The sequence below is a fragment of the Pseudochaenichthys georgianus genome, chromosome 18, assembly GCF_902827115.2.
Source record: "Pseudochaenichthys georgianus chromosome 18, fPseGeo1.2, whole genome shotgun sequence".
Taxonomy (NCBI): domain Eukaryota; kingdom Metazoa; phylum Chordata; class Actinopteri; order Perciformes; family Channichthyidae; genus Pseudochaenichthys; species Pseudochaenichthys georgianus.
Window position 1 is genome coordinate 9,359,181 of NC_047520.1, and position 15,411 is coordinate 9,374,591.

At 41.5% G+C, this 15,411-nt stretch overlaps 2 protein-coding genes across 3 annotated transcripts; one reads left to right on the forward strand and one right to left on the reverse strand.

Moving 5' to 3' along the window:
• Window positions 1-956: 956 nt before the first annotated feature.
• Window positions 957-11,136, forward strand: slc7a7 (solute carrier family 7 member 7). 2 transcript variants are annotated; one of them, XM_034105527.2, is made up of 11 exons: window positions 957-1,173; window positions 1,821-1,867; window positions 2,957-3,580; window positions 6,264-6,389; window positions 6,491-6,635; window positions 7,752-7,875; window positions 7,996-8,099; window positions 8,625-8,721; window positions 8,824-8,973; window positions 9,589-9,772; window positions 10,445-11,136. In XM_034105527.2, exons 3-11 carry the CDS (start codon window positions 3,097-3,099, stop codon window positions 10,510-10,512), a joined length of 1,482 nt encoding a protein of 493 aa, XP_033961418.1. In that variant the 5' UTR covers window positions 957-1,173; window positions 1,821-1,867; window positions 2,957-3,096; the 3' UTR covers window positions 10,513-11,136. The 2 variants fall into 2 exon arrangements, with proteins under 2 accessions (XP_033961418.1, XP_033961419.1); XM_034105528.2 differs by lacking the exon at window positions 1,821-1,867.
• Window positions 11,137-11,366: 230 nt separating this feature from the next.
• On the reverse strand, window positions 11,367-15,172 carry LOC117463337 (mitochondrial inner membrane protein OXA1L-like). The gene is made up of 11 exons (XM_034105529.1): window positions 15,023-15,172; window positions 14,384-14,518; window positions 14,177-14,296; window positions 13,902-14,085; window positions 13,402-13,545; window positions 13,193-13,278; window positions 12,331-12,495; window positions 12,138-12,242; window positions 11,890-12,046; window positions 11,736-11,816; window positions 11,367-11,589 (listed from the first exon to the last, which is right to left on the reverse strand). The coding sequence occupies exons 1-10, from the start codon at window positions 15,131-15,133 to the stop codon at window positions 11,761-11,763; spliced, it is 1,263 nt and encodes a 420-aa protein (XP_033961420.1). The 5' UTR covers window positions 15,134-15,172; the 3' UTR covers window positions 11,367-11,589; window positions 11,736-11,760.
• Between the last annotated feature and the right edge of the window lie 239 nt (window positions 15,173-15,411).

The window sequence follows — 15,411 nt, forward strand, 5'->3', positions numbered from 1 at the left end:
GGGCGCCGTACATAATGGCAGCCCACTGCTCCGAACACTAGGATGGGTCAAATGCAGAGAAACCGTTTCGTTACATAGTACCTACATAATGACAATAAATTCAATCTTCAAACAACAATCCCAATTTGTGATAACTAAAGTATATTGTATCTTATAAAATCATATATGAGACAGTGATTCCATGTTCTTCAATACATCCACAAGAGGGAGCTATTGTCTGTGAACGATTCATCAAACAAGTGGAACTGTTGACAGTCCATGTGCAATGACGGTATTCTCTTTGTTTGATTTGAGGTCATTTACACTCGGATTTTCTTAAGTAGGCCTACAAATAGAAATATCATACATACTGATAAGTTAAAAAGTGTAACCTGCATCCAGATTTTTTCTCAAATTAACAAAATGATAAGAAATAAAATATACTGTAAGTACCAAAAGTAAGTCAAAGATGAGCAACTTACAAAATAAGTGAATTCTTTTTTTCTTCTTCTTATATCTTTATCTTTAATAACATCATATTTTCTTTGATGATGATATTTTGTATTAATAATCTGAATCTTTAAAGGCTGTTGTAAATATCTAAATAAATGTACACAGTGCCATGTCTTTGTCTTATAATGTAACATAAAAACGTAATTACTGTAATAAAAGTACCTCAAATGTGAAATTAAGTAAGTGCTTGAGTAAATGTATTACTTTCAACGTTAACTATGAATCATATCAATCAAAACAATGTTGATTGCTTTAGAAATGATGAGTTTACAACATGTTATTGTTATTATAATATAACCATTATATAACGCTCTGCATTGCCTCACAGTGATTCCCTCCCATCCACCGACCAGTTCCTCCACACTTGATAACACGTGTTTCATGTGCGAGACAATTTAATTAAAAGCCCATCATTCTCTAACAACTCACTCAGGAGACACAATGCGAGGCTATTACTCTCCCCCTTGCCCCCTCCCCTCGGGTGACTCGTTTCCTCGATAGTAGAAGAGCGCAGAGGAACAGTCAGGAGTCAGGAAACAGCTGCGCAAAGACGCAAAGCAACACGACTGTAATCGAGAGGAAGAACCATGAGAGGGAAATCCGGGGAGAAGAGGTGAAAGAAATAAGAACTCATTTGGGATCAAGAGGAAACACTGGGAGATAAACACGTTTCTGGAGAAGGTAAGTCTCCCCAAAGACTGCTGCTTCTACTATCTCACTCTTCCTGATAATTCATGCTCACTAAGACACAGGTTTACAACGCCAGCCTGTGTATCATTTATGAACATGTCATGTCAGTGCACGTGTGCCTTGATCACTGAAATAAGTGGTCCTTGAAATCCAATAAGGCACAATCAGTTCTACATGTTATCATTTATTTATTCTTGCCCCATTATTTTTATATTTGTGATTTAAAAAAAACGTTTTAAGTCTTATCATATTTCCATTGAAACTGTAGCTTTTGTGCATGGCAATACATTGAATTTTGAGGTAGGCTTATTGTAGATTCATACTATAATTATTATTTAAAAAATGATGAGACAAATCAAAATAACTTTATTTACTGTTCCAAGTTAGACATCCTGTAACCATGACATCCTTAAGATAATAAACGGTGTGTTTCAGTGCCTGTAAGAAGGGGCTGAAATATTTCCCTCCACACTTGAGTTGAGAGGATTTTCTGTATCCAGGATGTGACCTTGAGTAACTCATGAAGGACTATACACTTATCAGCGGCTTTTGGACCTTGCACTGTAAGAGCCTCGTCTCTGTGGCACGCGTTTGATCACATGCAGAACGACACAATGTACTGTCCTTCTCCTTCACAGTCACTGCTTGGTGAGCTCACATGCTGCTGATCTGCTGCTGCCTCAAGGTAACCCTTACCTTCACCTCACAACATGTCAGTCTTTAATCCACATTTTCTTGGTTAAACTGGCAGTAAATCTAACAAAATCTTTTTTAATCTACCTCACTTTCTATTGAGGTATTTTTGTGTTTTTGAGTTGAATTTTCCGACAGTCTTTGTTCTTGGTTGTTTGATCAGTCTCTATCTGGCTCTGCTCATCAACAAAATATCTTAACTAGAAATACACTTGATTTAAAGGTGGAATATCACCTTGGGTTTAAACGTTTTAGAAGGTAAGAAAATGTATAGATAGTCTTTAAACAGTTACATCCAAAACGTTCAAATAAATACAGGTGTGTTTCACCCATAAATCACCTAAAACAATCTTGTTTTCTTAAATGAAACACATTTTGATTCAGCATATTGCCAATTTGTTTTAAAAACCTTACCACTATCTTTGTCTCATCATCAAACCCCATACGTGCTGAGGATGATGAACTTTGGAAAACATGTGACCAGTTCTGCTGACACTCTCTAACCCTGCATGTGTGTGTGTGTGTGTGTGTGTGTGTGTGTGTGTGTGTGTGTGTGTGTGTGTGTGTGTGTGTGTGTGTGTGTGTGTGTGTGTGTGTGTGTGTGTGTGTGTGTGTGTGTGTGTGTGTGTGTGTGTGTGTGTGTGTGTGTGTGTGTGTGTGTGTGTGTGTGTGTGTGTGTGTGTGTGTGTGTGTGTGGACAGCTGAGTCAAAATTGTTTTGTGTGTGTGTGTTGGTAATTCTTCCTCAGCTTGTATGGTTACTAATGAAGAGCCGGTGTTTTCAGGCATGTGGTGTGTTTGCTCCTCTCCTCTCTGTCAATACACTCAACCTTAAAAGGCCATTTGCTGTGCGGCCTAATGGCTCTCCAATCCACCAAACTGCCCCTAAATCCACCAGTGTCCTCACTAATGTAGGATTTTGTTTTGCATGTTTGTTCTCACATTAGCGCTTTGGGCATGTAAATATGTTTTTGTTTAATTTGGACAGGATTGAAACAACACAAGTATTTGCTTTATGTGTGTCCTGAAAATCAGTCTCTATGGGGACAGCATCGCTGATATGACGTGTGTGTCCTCCACAGATAGAAGGAGATGACGATAGATAACCGCGTGGAACGTTGACCAGTCTTCAGTCACACATCAACGAGAAAAACTCTCCAATTGTGACTGAAATATTCCAATTTCTAACTTATATATTTAAAAACCACCAAAAACACGAACAATGGCGTCCTACAGCCCCGCCCCAACGGAAGAGGAGAGCAATGGCAGCCCCCCGTCTGCAAAGAAAGGGGAGTCCATGATGCTGAAGAAGGAGATCTCCCTCCTGAACGGGGTCTGCCTGATCGTGGGGAACATGATCGGCTCCGGGATCTTCATCTCACCCAAGGGCGTCCTCATCCACAGCGCCTCCTACGGCCTCTCCCTGGTGGTGTGGACCGTCGGGGGGATCTTCTCCGTGTTCGGCGCCCTGTGCTACGCCGAGCTGGGGACCACCATCACCAAATCCGGGGCCTCCTACGCCTATATCCTGGAGGCCTTTGGGGGATTCATGGCCTTCATCCGCCTGTGGACTTCGCTGCTGATCATAGAGCCCACCAGCCAGGCCGTCATAGCCATCACGTTCTCCAACTACATGGTGCAGCCCATCTTCCCCACCTGTATAGCTCCGTACCTGGCCAACAGGATGCTGGCTGCTGGTTGCATATGTAAGTACACATTTAGAGTGTGTGTGATAGTGAGAGAATGGAAAAGAAAGTCACCTATAATGGAAAATCCACGTTTTTATGTCTTTTATACATCAACATGTGTCCCCTCTGTGGAAAGAGATTCTGGAAGTTTCAGGAACAAAAACCCCCTCTCTTTCTGTCCTGATCCATTTATATAAAAACCTGTCTGAGCTGATCAGATTTTGGCCACTTTATGATGTCATAACGTTTTTTTGGGTTGTGCAACATTAGCCAATCACCAGGGAATTATGGGATGCTACAATGGGTGATCCGTTTGGTATTTGGAGCCAAACACTTCAGAGACATGTTTTGTATATATTCGAGACCTATGATATATTGTTGAACATTTGTATAATAGGGGACCTTTAAGAAAATGCCACAGTTTTGTAGACTAGAGAAGTGAAAAACGGTGACACCGCTGCTGCCGTCAGCACGTCTGCAGCAGAAAGGCTTACTGACAAAGGAAAGAGGAACCGAGCATCTCCTGAAACATATCCACCAAGTAGGAGGAGAAAAGAAAAAAGCCATTTTACTCAATCTCAGATTACGAAATCCATGTCTAACACGTGAGGAGTCACAACTCTTTATTGGTATGGGAACAGCAAGACTGTCCTTTAAAGTACATCTTTGTGAAAGGATGTGTCGAGCTAACTTGGACACATTGACCCTGTGAAAGAGCAGAGCTGACAAATCAATCAATCTAACAAGAAATTCACAACGCTTCTCACCACGGCAACCAAACTCCATTTAAGAGGCGACGAAATACCAACGCTCAAGCAACCACACAAGAAGCCAGAGTTATAGCTTACAGACAAGCCCTGATCAAGATAAGATATATATATATTGTGCTAGTTTGCAATAAATATTACTCATTTGTCCACCCACTCATTCATGCTTGAAGACACACTTAAATACAGGAAGATACACTCTTGTGCCATGCTCCGATAAGCAGTTCGAGGAGGAGGAGAGGCTGATAGCTGTGAGGTAAAGTCCTGGAGGGAGACTCTGACCTGAGAGGCTAACGGCTACTGCCAGCTCAGCACAGGAGAGAGGCTTCAAAACTAAATACGCTTCCTGTCAGATACAATACTGTAAACTGGAAATATAATTGTATCCTTTATTAGTTGCTTTTGGTCAAAGTTAATTGTAAATGGAATTTCTTTCTTAGCTCGAGGCAGAACGTCTCATAAAATGTAATTTAGCAGAAGTTGGTCTAATTGTATGGAAGCCAATTCATGCCAGGAAAAACTCAAAATAAGATGAAATGTTATGCATGACATTTTTTTGTAAATCCTAATAAATGTAAGCTTCTAGAGTCAAAGTCAAAAATAACTAGTAGCGAGTTTTGATGTGCGCAATATATTTAATTAAACCCCCATCATTTTATCTCACTCTCTGCAAGGCTTTATAATTATTAAGTCAAAATCTTGATTTACTATCTCATAATTTATACTAAGGTCAAACATTTTAAATCCTTTTCGTAAAGTCTTAATTTCTTTAATAATCATACCTTATAAAGCACACTTCTTGATTTAGTATTTCATAATCAGGATTGAATACTCCATAATATGGTTAATCATGATGTTTACTTAATATCACATACTTTTGACTCGTATACGTAATTTTCTTTTTCCTAATGGTTATTTACTTAGTACTACATTTTAATATTTTTTTCAATGTTTGTTTTTGTGGAAATGGGCTTAACACATTTCCGAAATACCCTCTTTCTCCACTTTTCAAACCACATGACAGAAATAAATGGCAACTTTTACGAAAACATTAAAAATATATATAAATAAAAATGGTATATCAGCAGTAAGAAAACACATTATTCACTCGCTGAATGTACATTATACTCTCTTTTTCTCTACATCTGGACCGTATTTAACCTTCCTTACCCGATCTCACACCTCCCACCCTCCTAACCTTTCACTGTCAACACACCACGCCCCTACTTCTGTGTGGCAAAGTCTCCTTCTTTATTGTATTTGACCGGACCTCCTGCTGGGAAGGGGCTCGTTATGATCCTCTACCTGTCAAAGTGAAGATGATAGTGTTATGATTCGGGGGGGGGGGGGGGCAAACTTGTAGGTACAATTTATGCCTCGTTTCTGAACTTGAAGGGATAACATGCTGATAAGAGGCCTGAGAGAGATAAGTCACGGGAAGAAGCACGAAAACATGTTTCCCAAGAAGTTGAAATAAGGAAAGAAGTAGCAGTTTTCCCTATCAGTCATTGAGTCAATAATGTTCAAAAAATTTCCAGCCTCCAGCAGAACAATTCAAGATTTAGTAACCGACTTCCAACTGTGTGTGTGTGTGTGTGTGTGTGTGTGTGTGTGTGTGTGTGTGTGTGTGTGTGTGTGTGTGTGTGTGTGTGTGTGTGTGTGTGTGTGTGAGTGTGTGTGTGTTTGTGTGTGTGTGTGTGTGAGTGTGTGTGTGTTTCTGTGTGCTGCACTCAGCTGTTTCCTCGTCTGAAAAACAACAGGCCAGTCTGCTTGAGTCAGCAGCAGCGTTTCCTTAAATCACACACGGAAACATGCCGGCACACACTCAGTTTACAGAGCAAATGTCACCCACTCGGAATATTAAGTGATTAGTTTCTGTGTGTTTTATTTATCCATATTCATGCATGTATTTTGGTTTCTTTCACTTACCTCAGGTTTGCTGACCTTTGTGAACTGTGCCTATGTAAAGTGGGGCACCAGGGTCCAGGACTTCTTCACCTACGCCAAGGTCATCGCCCTCATCGCAGTCATCATCGCCGGCCTGACGAGGATCGGACAAGGTCAATAACTCATCTCGCCAAAATCTTACCAAATGCTAGATAATAACTAGACTTACTCAGGTGATTATTTCTGCTTCAAATGAAATGATTGTGTTTCCCAGGTCACACACAGAACTTCGAGGGGCTTTTCGATGACTCGTCTCAGGATGCAGGACACATCGCTCTGGCTCTGTACTCGGCTCTGTTCTCATACTCGGGATGGGACACCCTCAACTTTGTCACAGAGGAGATCAAGAACCCAGAGAGGTGAGGAGAGAATAGTACATATGAAATAAAAGCAATCTTTAGTTTGGATCAAATTAGGCTTGATTCACGCTTTACAGACAGAATATTTTTGTCAAAATGTAGCTGAAGATATGCCAAATTCAGGGAGCATCTTGCAAAGTTAAGTCTTTTTCAGTATGACATTGCTTCCAATTGAACTGTGGATTTTAAAAGCACATACAAAAAAGTATCTCTTACAATATGAAGCTTAACGCAATATTCTAATGGGAATCTACGTCTGGTGAGCTCTGGAAACTAAGAGAATCTGTAAAAAAAAGGGGTTTACGCCATTTCTGAAAAACTCATCACAGGAATTCCTATGGTATAAGACAGTTAAATACGAGTTAATGTGACAAATCTCTCAAAAACCCAAAGTCAAATGTGCTAGAAATCTAATGTGTGATGTCATCAAGCATAAGGATATGCAGCCGCTCCAGATTTTATACCTGATGGTTTCTGGCTTTAAGAGAGAGGAACTCATGTTCACAGATATTGGTGTTCTCCTTTATATCAGAATGCTGCACTTCCCCTAGGCATAGATAAGAAAAATGTGATGATTTAGTTTGCAGTATTGTCTTCTGCTGATATATTACTAGTTTTAAAACGACCTTTCTGCAATCTGTGACCACTTAGTACAGTTAACTTCACAAGATTATTCCTTTAAAGCCAAAGGAAACGCTTACTTTCCTTGCACAAAGGTTCACAGTTCCGCTCTGATGTTTCAGACAATAGGAAACAATCACATTGAGTGTGTGTGTGTGTGTGTGTGTGTGTGTGTGTGTGTGTGTGTGTGTGTGTGTGTGTGTGTGTGTGTGTGTGTGTGTGTGTGTGTGTGTGTGTGTGTGTGTGTGTGTGTTTGAGCCCTTTGGTGTGATTCACAGAGCCACACACTGATCAAATGAAGTAGAACTACACATGTGATTGGATCACAAGCCTCTCCCAGAGTTCCCAGGGAGATTAAGTGACAAACAGCCCCAATTTATCACAATCCCCGTCCTCCCCTCACCCACGGGGCGATCTGCTCTTGACCCTTAGGTGTCTAAAGCCTGTTTCTCATTTGTTTTGCTTCCCTCTGCTGGTTGTCTTGGTGAACTACAGGAATCTTCCACTGGCCATCGCTATCTCCATGCCCATCGTCACCGTCATCTACATCCTGACAAACGTGGCTTACTACGCCGTCCTGCCCATGAACGCAATCTTAGCCAGTGATGCTGTGGCTGTGGTAAATTCATCTCTCTCTATACTTGCTGTGCCGATGTAAATCTCCCCTTTGTGGGACGAATAAAGGGACTCATTCTGATTACTCTGAGTGCATTAACACCATTCATTCTCTTGTTCCCAGACGTTTGCAGACCAGGTGTTTGGCGTCATGAACTGGACCATTCCCTTGGCGGTGGCTCTTTCCTGCTTCGGAGGACTCAACGCCTCCATCCTGGCTTCCTCCAGGTGAGGGAATTTGTTTTGTTGTAATTTCATCTCCGTGTTATCAGCACCTTACTCATTGTGTCCAACAGCAACAGAATGGGTTAAACTTAAGCTGAAGATATGCCAAATCTAGAGAGCACCTTCAATATGAAGTCTTTTTTAGTATGACATTGCTGTGGACTTTGAAAGCATTATGATCGCAACCAATGTTTCCATATTCTGAGGGCATCTAAGTCTGAAAAGCTCTGGATATTATTCAATGCAAAGGAGCAACATCTTAAAGGGGAACTACGCCCCTTTTCAAGACTTGTGCAGGGACTTGTGCAGGGACTTCCTATTGTATAAAACAGTCAGTACATTGGACAAATCTGTCCAAAATCCCCAAGCAAACGTCTGATAAATCTCAAATGTGTGCCGTCATCCAGCATAAGGATATGAAGCAGCTCCAGACTCTTTACTTGATGACATCACAAGTCTTAGTCTTCTCTCGTTTCTGGTTTTAAGAGTAGCTCGACATCATCGTCCATTTTCTTTGTGTCTCTAAAGACTGTTCTTCGTGGGCTCCAGAGAGGGCCACCTGCCCGACTACCTGTGCATGATCCACGTCCATCGCTACACCCCCATCCCCGCGCTGCTCTTCAACGTCAGTCAACCCTCATGGATCATTTCCTGTCCATCACATGACATCTGTTTTATTCCCCTGTTGCGTCCATCACAGTCTGACTGACGTTGTTTCTTGTTCCAGGGCGTCATGGCTCTGATATACTTGTGTGTGGAAGATGTCTTCAGGCTGATCAACTACTACAGCTTCAGCTACTGGTTCTTCGTTGGGCTGTCCATTTTGGGGCAACTGTATCTGCGCTGGAAGCAGCCGGACAGGAAGAGGCCGCTAAAGGTAAGAAACAGAACCAGTGATATCACCTGCAGCCTACATTACCCACAATACAACTCAACACACCCATTATTTTCATCTTCAAATGTGACATCACATATTCAGTTGTGCGTGTAACCAGATGTAAACTTGGTTGATTGTCCCGTTTAAAAGGAGTAATTCACCAACAAAAGGATTCATTTATCAATGACTCACCCTGGCTTACCTTAAAGTCATGAAGAAAACAATGTACAAAGAATCCAAAAGTGGTGAAAAGTCACAATTAATTGAAGTCAATGGTGGCCTAATTTAGCAACAACAAAACTACATCAAAACCTCTGTTAAAAAAAGTCTCATACAACTCTTGAACTATAACCCAAGTCTTATTTATCTTGTCGGACGCTCACTTCTTCCGCAAGTTGTTGATTCTGAAAAAAACTGTAAAGGACAAGAATGTCATCTCTTTTTTTTAATACCAACAATCCAAGGGCTAAAAATGTATGGTATTGTATTTTACCTGCACTTGTAAAGCACCTTGTAACTGGTTGTGGAAGATGCTATAGAAGTAATGTTTATCCTACTCATTTCATCCATATTTGATGTTGTATCCCTCAACTCTATTTTCTCTTCGTCCCTCAGCTCAGTCTCATCTTCCCCATTGTTTTCTGCCTCCTCACCGTCTTCCTGGTGGTGGTGCCGCTCTACAGTGACACCATCAACTCTCTGATCGGCATCGGCATCGCCCTGTCGGGTATTCCAGTGTACTTCCTCTGCATCTACACTCCGGCCACGAAGAGGCCGCTGGCGCTACGGAGACTCATCGGTAAGAAAACTGCAGGATTAACACATTGCTTTCATACATTAAAACCACCATGCCATACTTTGAAACAGCGGGGGTCTTAAGTAACCTCAGGGCCACTGACCAGTTTGATTCCTGTTGGATAATTGGCTCTAATGTCCAAGGAGGGAATTAAAAAGGATTAGGGTGCAAAAATAGATGTTCTTTGGCTGAGGGGTAATGAACATTTACCGGAGGAAGGAGAATAAGAGAAGCAGGGAGAATTGCAGGACACAATATTGATCTTAACACAAAGAAAAATGATAGACCTTCCTTTACCAAAAATGGTGTGAGGGCATGATTTAAAAGAAAATATAACAAACTGTCTGAAACTATAGAAAATATCTGATTATTTATGCCAATTTCACCACAAACAAGACTCACAGTGATGCATCTAACTTGCTGAATGAAAGGGTGTATTTCTGAAAACTGCAGTGCACCCTGGGAAATGTTCCAGTCTAACTGTCTTTTAACCGAGTGCTAGACATGTTCAAGTTAGGTCGAGCTATTTCCTTAACATGATATCATAGCTGCTGCACAGTGCTTTAACATTAATGATGTCAACTTAAAAGATGGCGTCAATGCTTACATCTGGATGTGGTGTATTGGTACATGAACAGATCGTTTAAACCTTCCTCTTGTCTTCCTTTCTTTCAGCTAAATTCGGCGTGGTGATCCAGAAGGTGTGCTTCTCTGTTCTGACTGAAATGGACCACGAAGAGTAGACGTTCGGTTATCAACAGCCTGCCGGAGACCCGCAAACGCACAAATGTAGAACCTGAACGCATCGCGGCCAGCCGCTTCAAGACCTTGAATGGACGAATAAACATTTGGGCTGGAGCTGGAACCAGCTCTCTGTCCTGTCAATCATCCTGATGTTGCCCGGGTGACTGGTGGCCAGCATTTCACTCCAGCTGACTTCAGAGGGAACATTTGAATGCACTCCTGAATTAATCAACACCTCTTTATACGACAGAACTTGTCGAGATTTATTTAATTCACACGTCAGGACCAGTAGTTTGTGTAGTTTCTTTTTTTTATTTGACGGGAAGGTGACAAATTATTATAGGAATAAATTGTGTGCTGCTGCATTGCTGACCGTAGGAACATCTTTGGTGTTATTTTTATTATAATTTGCACAAGCAGTAAAAGAGATTTATGTTCCCACGCTCACTTATGAGGGAAGAAAGGTTAATAATGTTTTATACGGTCAGCTGTGATGTCTAGTGAAGGGCTATTTTTTACTAAAATGTACTTTCTTGTGACTTAAACATGGTGTTTAAATGTAAGACTTTGTGACAGTTGAGCTGCAAGCAAGTATTTGTAATAAAATTACTTCTCAACAACAATCGACCAATGTCTTTGATTTCCAAGTATGTTTCTAGGGAAGTAGATTCACTTAAATGTATGTCTTTTTTTTTTTTTTTAAACCCAGGGACATTCATTTAATATGACGTAAAAGTCAGAAAACCTCGAAACAGCATTATTTTAGGGCCAATCCACTCATTGATAAGTTGACTCGTCATCATTGCAGCTAAGTTTCATGAAAATAATAAAACATTACACTCCCCAAAGTGGCTGTTTTGAAAATGACTTGACATTTTAATTACTACTGTAATACACATCATTATTGATTACATAATTACAATTGTCTCCTTCGCCGTCATCTCTTCCTATCGTAAATATTTACATAAATCACTTTCAGTCTGCTCTGCCTGGCCAGCAGGCTTTTCCGTCTTTCTGACGCTGCAGCCATGGGTGTTTCTGCTGGGGATTGTGGGTAAAAGTCTGCCTCAGTGGCCCTGCAGAGAAAAATAAAGAGATGTCTGATAGCACTTTTTATTATCCTTTATCCTCATTTGGAGAAATGACATCCAGGAGTTTCTTAGCGACTGAAATAAAGCCACAATAAGAATACAATCTGTGGATGTGAAGCTGATGAACCGACCTTAAGCAGCGAGGTCCAGATGATTTTAAACTCTTCTTTGTTTCTCTGCCAGCTCTCGGGCCATTTGAGCGTTTTTCCAGCCTGCAGACGAGACATTTCCAACATGTAAGACAACTGACTTGGCCTTAAATCGTTAAATCGTTCGGACACCTACTTTTCCTGATGCTTTCCAATAAGCCGTCGCTGTTGGCTGGGATTGGGTGTGGGATCATCGCCGGGATCTTTAACCTCTCTCTGACCAATGGGTGTCTGAGCAGGGCGACTTGACCCAGGGAGAAGCAGTTGGAGGTCAGCCAGTAGGTGAACACCGCCTCAGGTTTGGTAGAGGAGAAAAGGGTTGATGCATTTGCTACCTACAGTATGTAAGATGTGATTTGAGGTTCAGACAGTAAACGGACTCACTGTGGGGAAGCTGATCGTGAACGGGAGGACGACGAAAGGCATGATCCTGAACACAGTCTTCAAGTGTCGCAGTTGGGGGTTTTCAACACCAGACTCGGCACCAAACTAAAAGATAAAGAGACAATGCGGTGATTATTTGACGTTCTTTCTTTAATGTCTTTCTGTAAGACAAGTTAGGTCAAAGCCCGCTGACCTCCAGGATGAAGAACATGGTTCCTGTGACGATTACAGGGAGGATGTAAAAAGGGTCTGCTGCCGTCAGGTCGGGGAACCAGAGCAGGCCTCCGCTCTGCATGCTGGGCACCGGCAGTTCAGACATCTTCCTCAGCGCGATGAAGAAGGAGATGAAGACTGGGGCCTGGAGGAACACATGGGGATTTATCCTGATGGTATTAAGTGATCATCAATAAAACACATAGTATTACCCTTTCTATTTTCTGTTTGATGCAGGTACATTTTGGATTACATTTGACCAGAATTGTACCATGACTAACTAAATGTAGTATAACTTAACAGAGGAAATGATTTTAGAAATGTGAAGGTCCCACTTCCGCACAGTTGGCAGCACTGCAGTATTTAATGTGAACAGCAGGTGGCACATGAAGCATTTCCTGTAATCTAGTCTCAACAAAAGGCCAATGTATAGAATTACGTGCTTTAATCAAGGACACTTAGTTAATTAAAAATAACTCTGTTAACTCAAATTTCAAAGTATTGGCATTAAAGTATATTAAACTATTAAAAGTGAAAGTACTCATTAGGCATTATGGCCCATTTCAGAATATTTATTAAATTACCGGATTATGATCCCGATGCATTACAGACGGTAAAGCTGGTGCTATTTTAATTACTTTGTTAACTGCCAATAGATATGTTAACATGTTATTAGATCTCAATGTTTAAAAAATAAATGTAGTGGAGTATAGAGTACAGTAGTGAGATCCAAAATGTAGTGGAGTACGAGAGTAAAGTTAAGTCAAAGTAACCTGAAATTGTACTTACATTCAGTAATGGACTAAATTCCCTCACATTTGGGGATAGAGAGAAAAACTGACCTGAATCAAAGGTACAATGAATCCGCGGAGAGGATTCACATTATGCTTGTTCTTGAACAAGCTCAGCTGAAAGTAGGCTTTGGCAACTGAAACATAGAAAGGACCGCTCATGACAAGTCGTTGAAGCTGGATGTCTTCACGAGCACAAACAGAACTCTAAATCGTGGCTCAAAAGACAAATGAGATGTAGAAGAAGAACCAGATTTTACATTCTAATTTGTTTCCACTGTTTTGCGCCTCGCTCATCCTGTTATTCAGTCTGCCAAACACGGCCATAACATTGTGCAGCTTGGCCGCCTCCCTCTGGCCCTTCACGATGACCGGGAACACGGCGACACGGGCTATCACCGTTCCTGAAGGAAAGGGAGGGAGGAAGAGAAAGAAAGGAAATATTAAACGCTCTCATATACACATGTGAAAGGCTTACATACACTCATGGGACACGTGCCATTACGTACATGTTAAATGCTCTTATACGCACATATGAAACATTTCGTAAACACACGAGAAACGCTCTCATATACCCATGTGAAATGCTTTCATACACACATGATACAGTCCCGCAAACACACATGTGAAACAGTCTCAAACACACATCTAGAATGCTCTCAAGCACACTTGCATACACATGTAAACCACCTTCAAACAGATATGAATTCTGATATGCTTTACTACTTTTCCAGAGAATGTCTAATCTGGTGTTGCTTACCTATGACGATGGCCCCCCACCAGGGTATTCCAAGGTCAATGTGAATGTACTCTAACAGGTTCTGGACCATCCCCACTGGTGTGCGTGAGGCCAATCCCAGCGCCGCTAAACTGGGTTCTGTGACTACAGCCTGAAGGACCTCCGCTGCCGTTGAAGAGACATCAGCGACCTGCTCAGTGAACGACTGCGACAAAACAGAAAACAAAAATGGAATCATATAGAGTTCGTAGCTGACTAAAGTCTTTAAATTTGACTTTTGATGTAGTCACAGCTACCTGTTCTGTGATTGGTTGTGTGACTATGGGGGTGGGATCAGCAGGCAGAGAGACGGGGAAGGTTTGCAGCACAGGAAGGACTTCAGAAGCGTCCAACAGTGAAGTCGTCGTGGTTCCATCCTAAGGTGGGATCTGTCAATATCAAGTTAACTGATTCTGCTCAACAGCTATGTTATGATTAACCTGTTCACATGTGTGCCGTCTCACCTGTGAGCTGTTGTGTCTGACAGCCGCAGCGTTCACCCAGAGGAACTTCCTGTTCTGTGTGCGGCCCAGCAGAGTCCTGGCAGCAGGACTGCAGCTCTCAAACACTGTGTGCAGATGGGACTTCTGGAGCAACCGCTGAGTAAAAGAGAAGGGAAGTGTCAGCCACATACACATTAAGAAACTACTACAACCTACTGTTACTGTGTCACATAAATCCATGGGGTGGTATTTATGTACTTATTGCACTATATGGTGTCTTGCACTGTCCAAAACCTTAAAGTGCAAAGGTTGTATAGTCATATGCACAGCTACGGTGTGGTTATTGCAATGGAAATCAAAAGGCTTCTCCAACAATGCAACATAAATATACATAACACATAAAACAAAATAAAGTTATTGCATAAACGCGTATGCACGCATGACAGTGCTTTTGCCAACACTGCCCACTTTGTTTTTGTTTCATAACCTGGTGTTTGGTCAGTTGGGTTAAATACTAGAGGCTGTCAGTGTCAAAGTCAAACAGAAGGCTGTGCAAGGGATGCTAACCGGCTAGCTAGTTAGCTTGGAGAAAGTCTGTTTGTGACTTTGTTTCAGAAGCAGGGATGAAGTACCATGTGAGAAACTGTAAACAACACTTACGTGGTTCCATATGTCTGAAGGGGGATGGCTGCCCCGGCTCGGTTTTCCACTCTGTCTCAGAAAACATCTCGCTAAACAAGCCGGAGTCACCCCGCTCCTGATGGCAGCCATACTGGAGGTAAAGCAAAGCTGCTACGGGAAGACGGAGGAGTCAATTCTCCCTGCGCGCAGCAACACGCTTCGCCCGTCTTCAGTGTACATTATTTAAATATTTAAAGATAATATGGCAATTTTATTGGCCTTTAAAACAACACAAATACATGTTACTATTATTTAATAGTAACATGTATTTTTCTTGCTGTTTTTGTTTATTGTCAATGTACCTTTTATATTTGTGTACTTTTATTTTGTTTAGGGCACTGGGTGATTTGTGCACCTTCAAATAATTA

What these genes read in the sequence shown, in the direction of transcription:
- slc7a7 (XM_034105527.2), top strand. Translation starts at nt 3,097, where the DNA reads ATGGCGTCCTACAGCCCCGCCCCAACGGAAGAGGAGAGCAATGGCAGC. An exon ending in TCCATCCTGGCTTCCTCCAG is followed by an intron (nt 8,100 to 8,624) that starts GTGAGGGAATTT and finishes GTGTCTCTAAAG; the next exon opens with ACTGTTCTTCGTGGGCTCCA. An exon ending in TCCCCGCGCTGCTCTTCAAC is followed by an intron (nt 8,722 to 8,823) that starts GTCAGTCAACCC and finishes TTCTTGTTCCAG; the next exon opens with GGCGTCATGGCTCTGATATA.
- LOC117463337 (XM_034105529.1), bottom strand. Translation starts at nt 15,133, where the DNA reads ATGGCTGCCATCAGGAGCGGGGTGACTCCGGCTTGTTTAGCGAGATGT. An exon ending in GTGGGGGGCCATCGTCATAG is followed by an intron (nt 13,546 to 13,901) that starts GTAAGCAACACC and finishes CCTTTCCTTCAG; the next exon opens with GAACGGTGATAGCCCGTGTC. An exon ending in TCATTGTACCTTTGATTCAG is followed by an intron (nt 12,496 to 13,192) that starts GTCAGTTTTTCT and finishes GTGTTCCTCCAG; the next exon opens with GCCCCAGTCTTCATCTCCTT.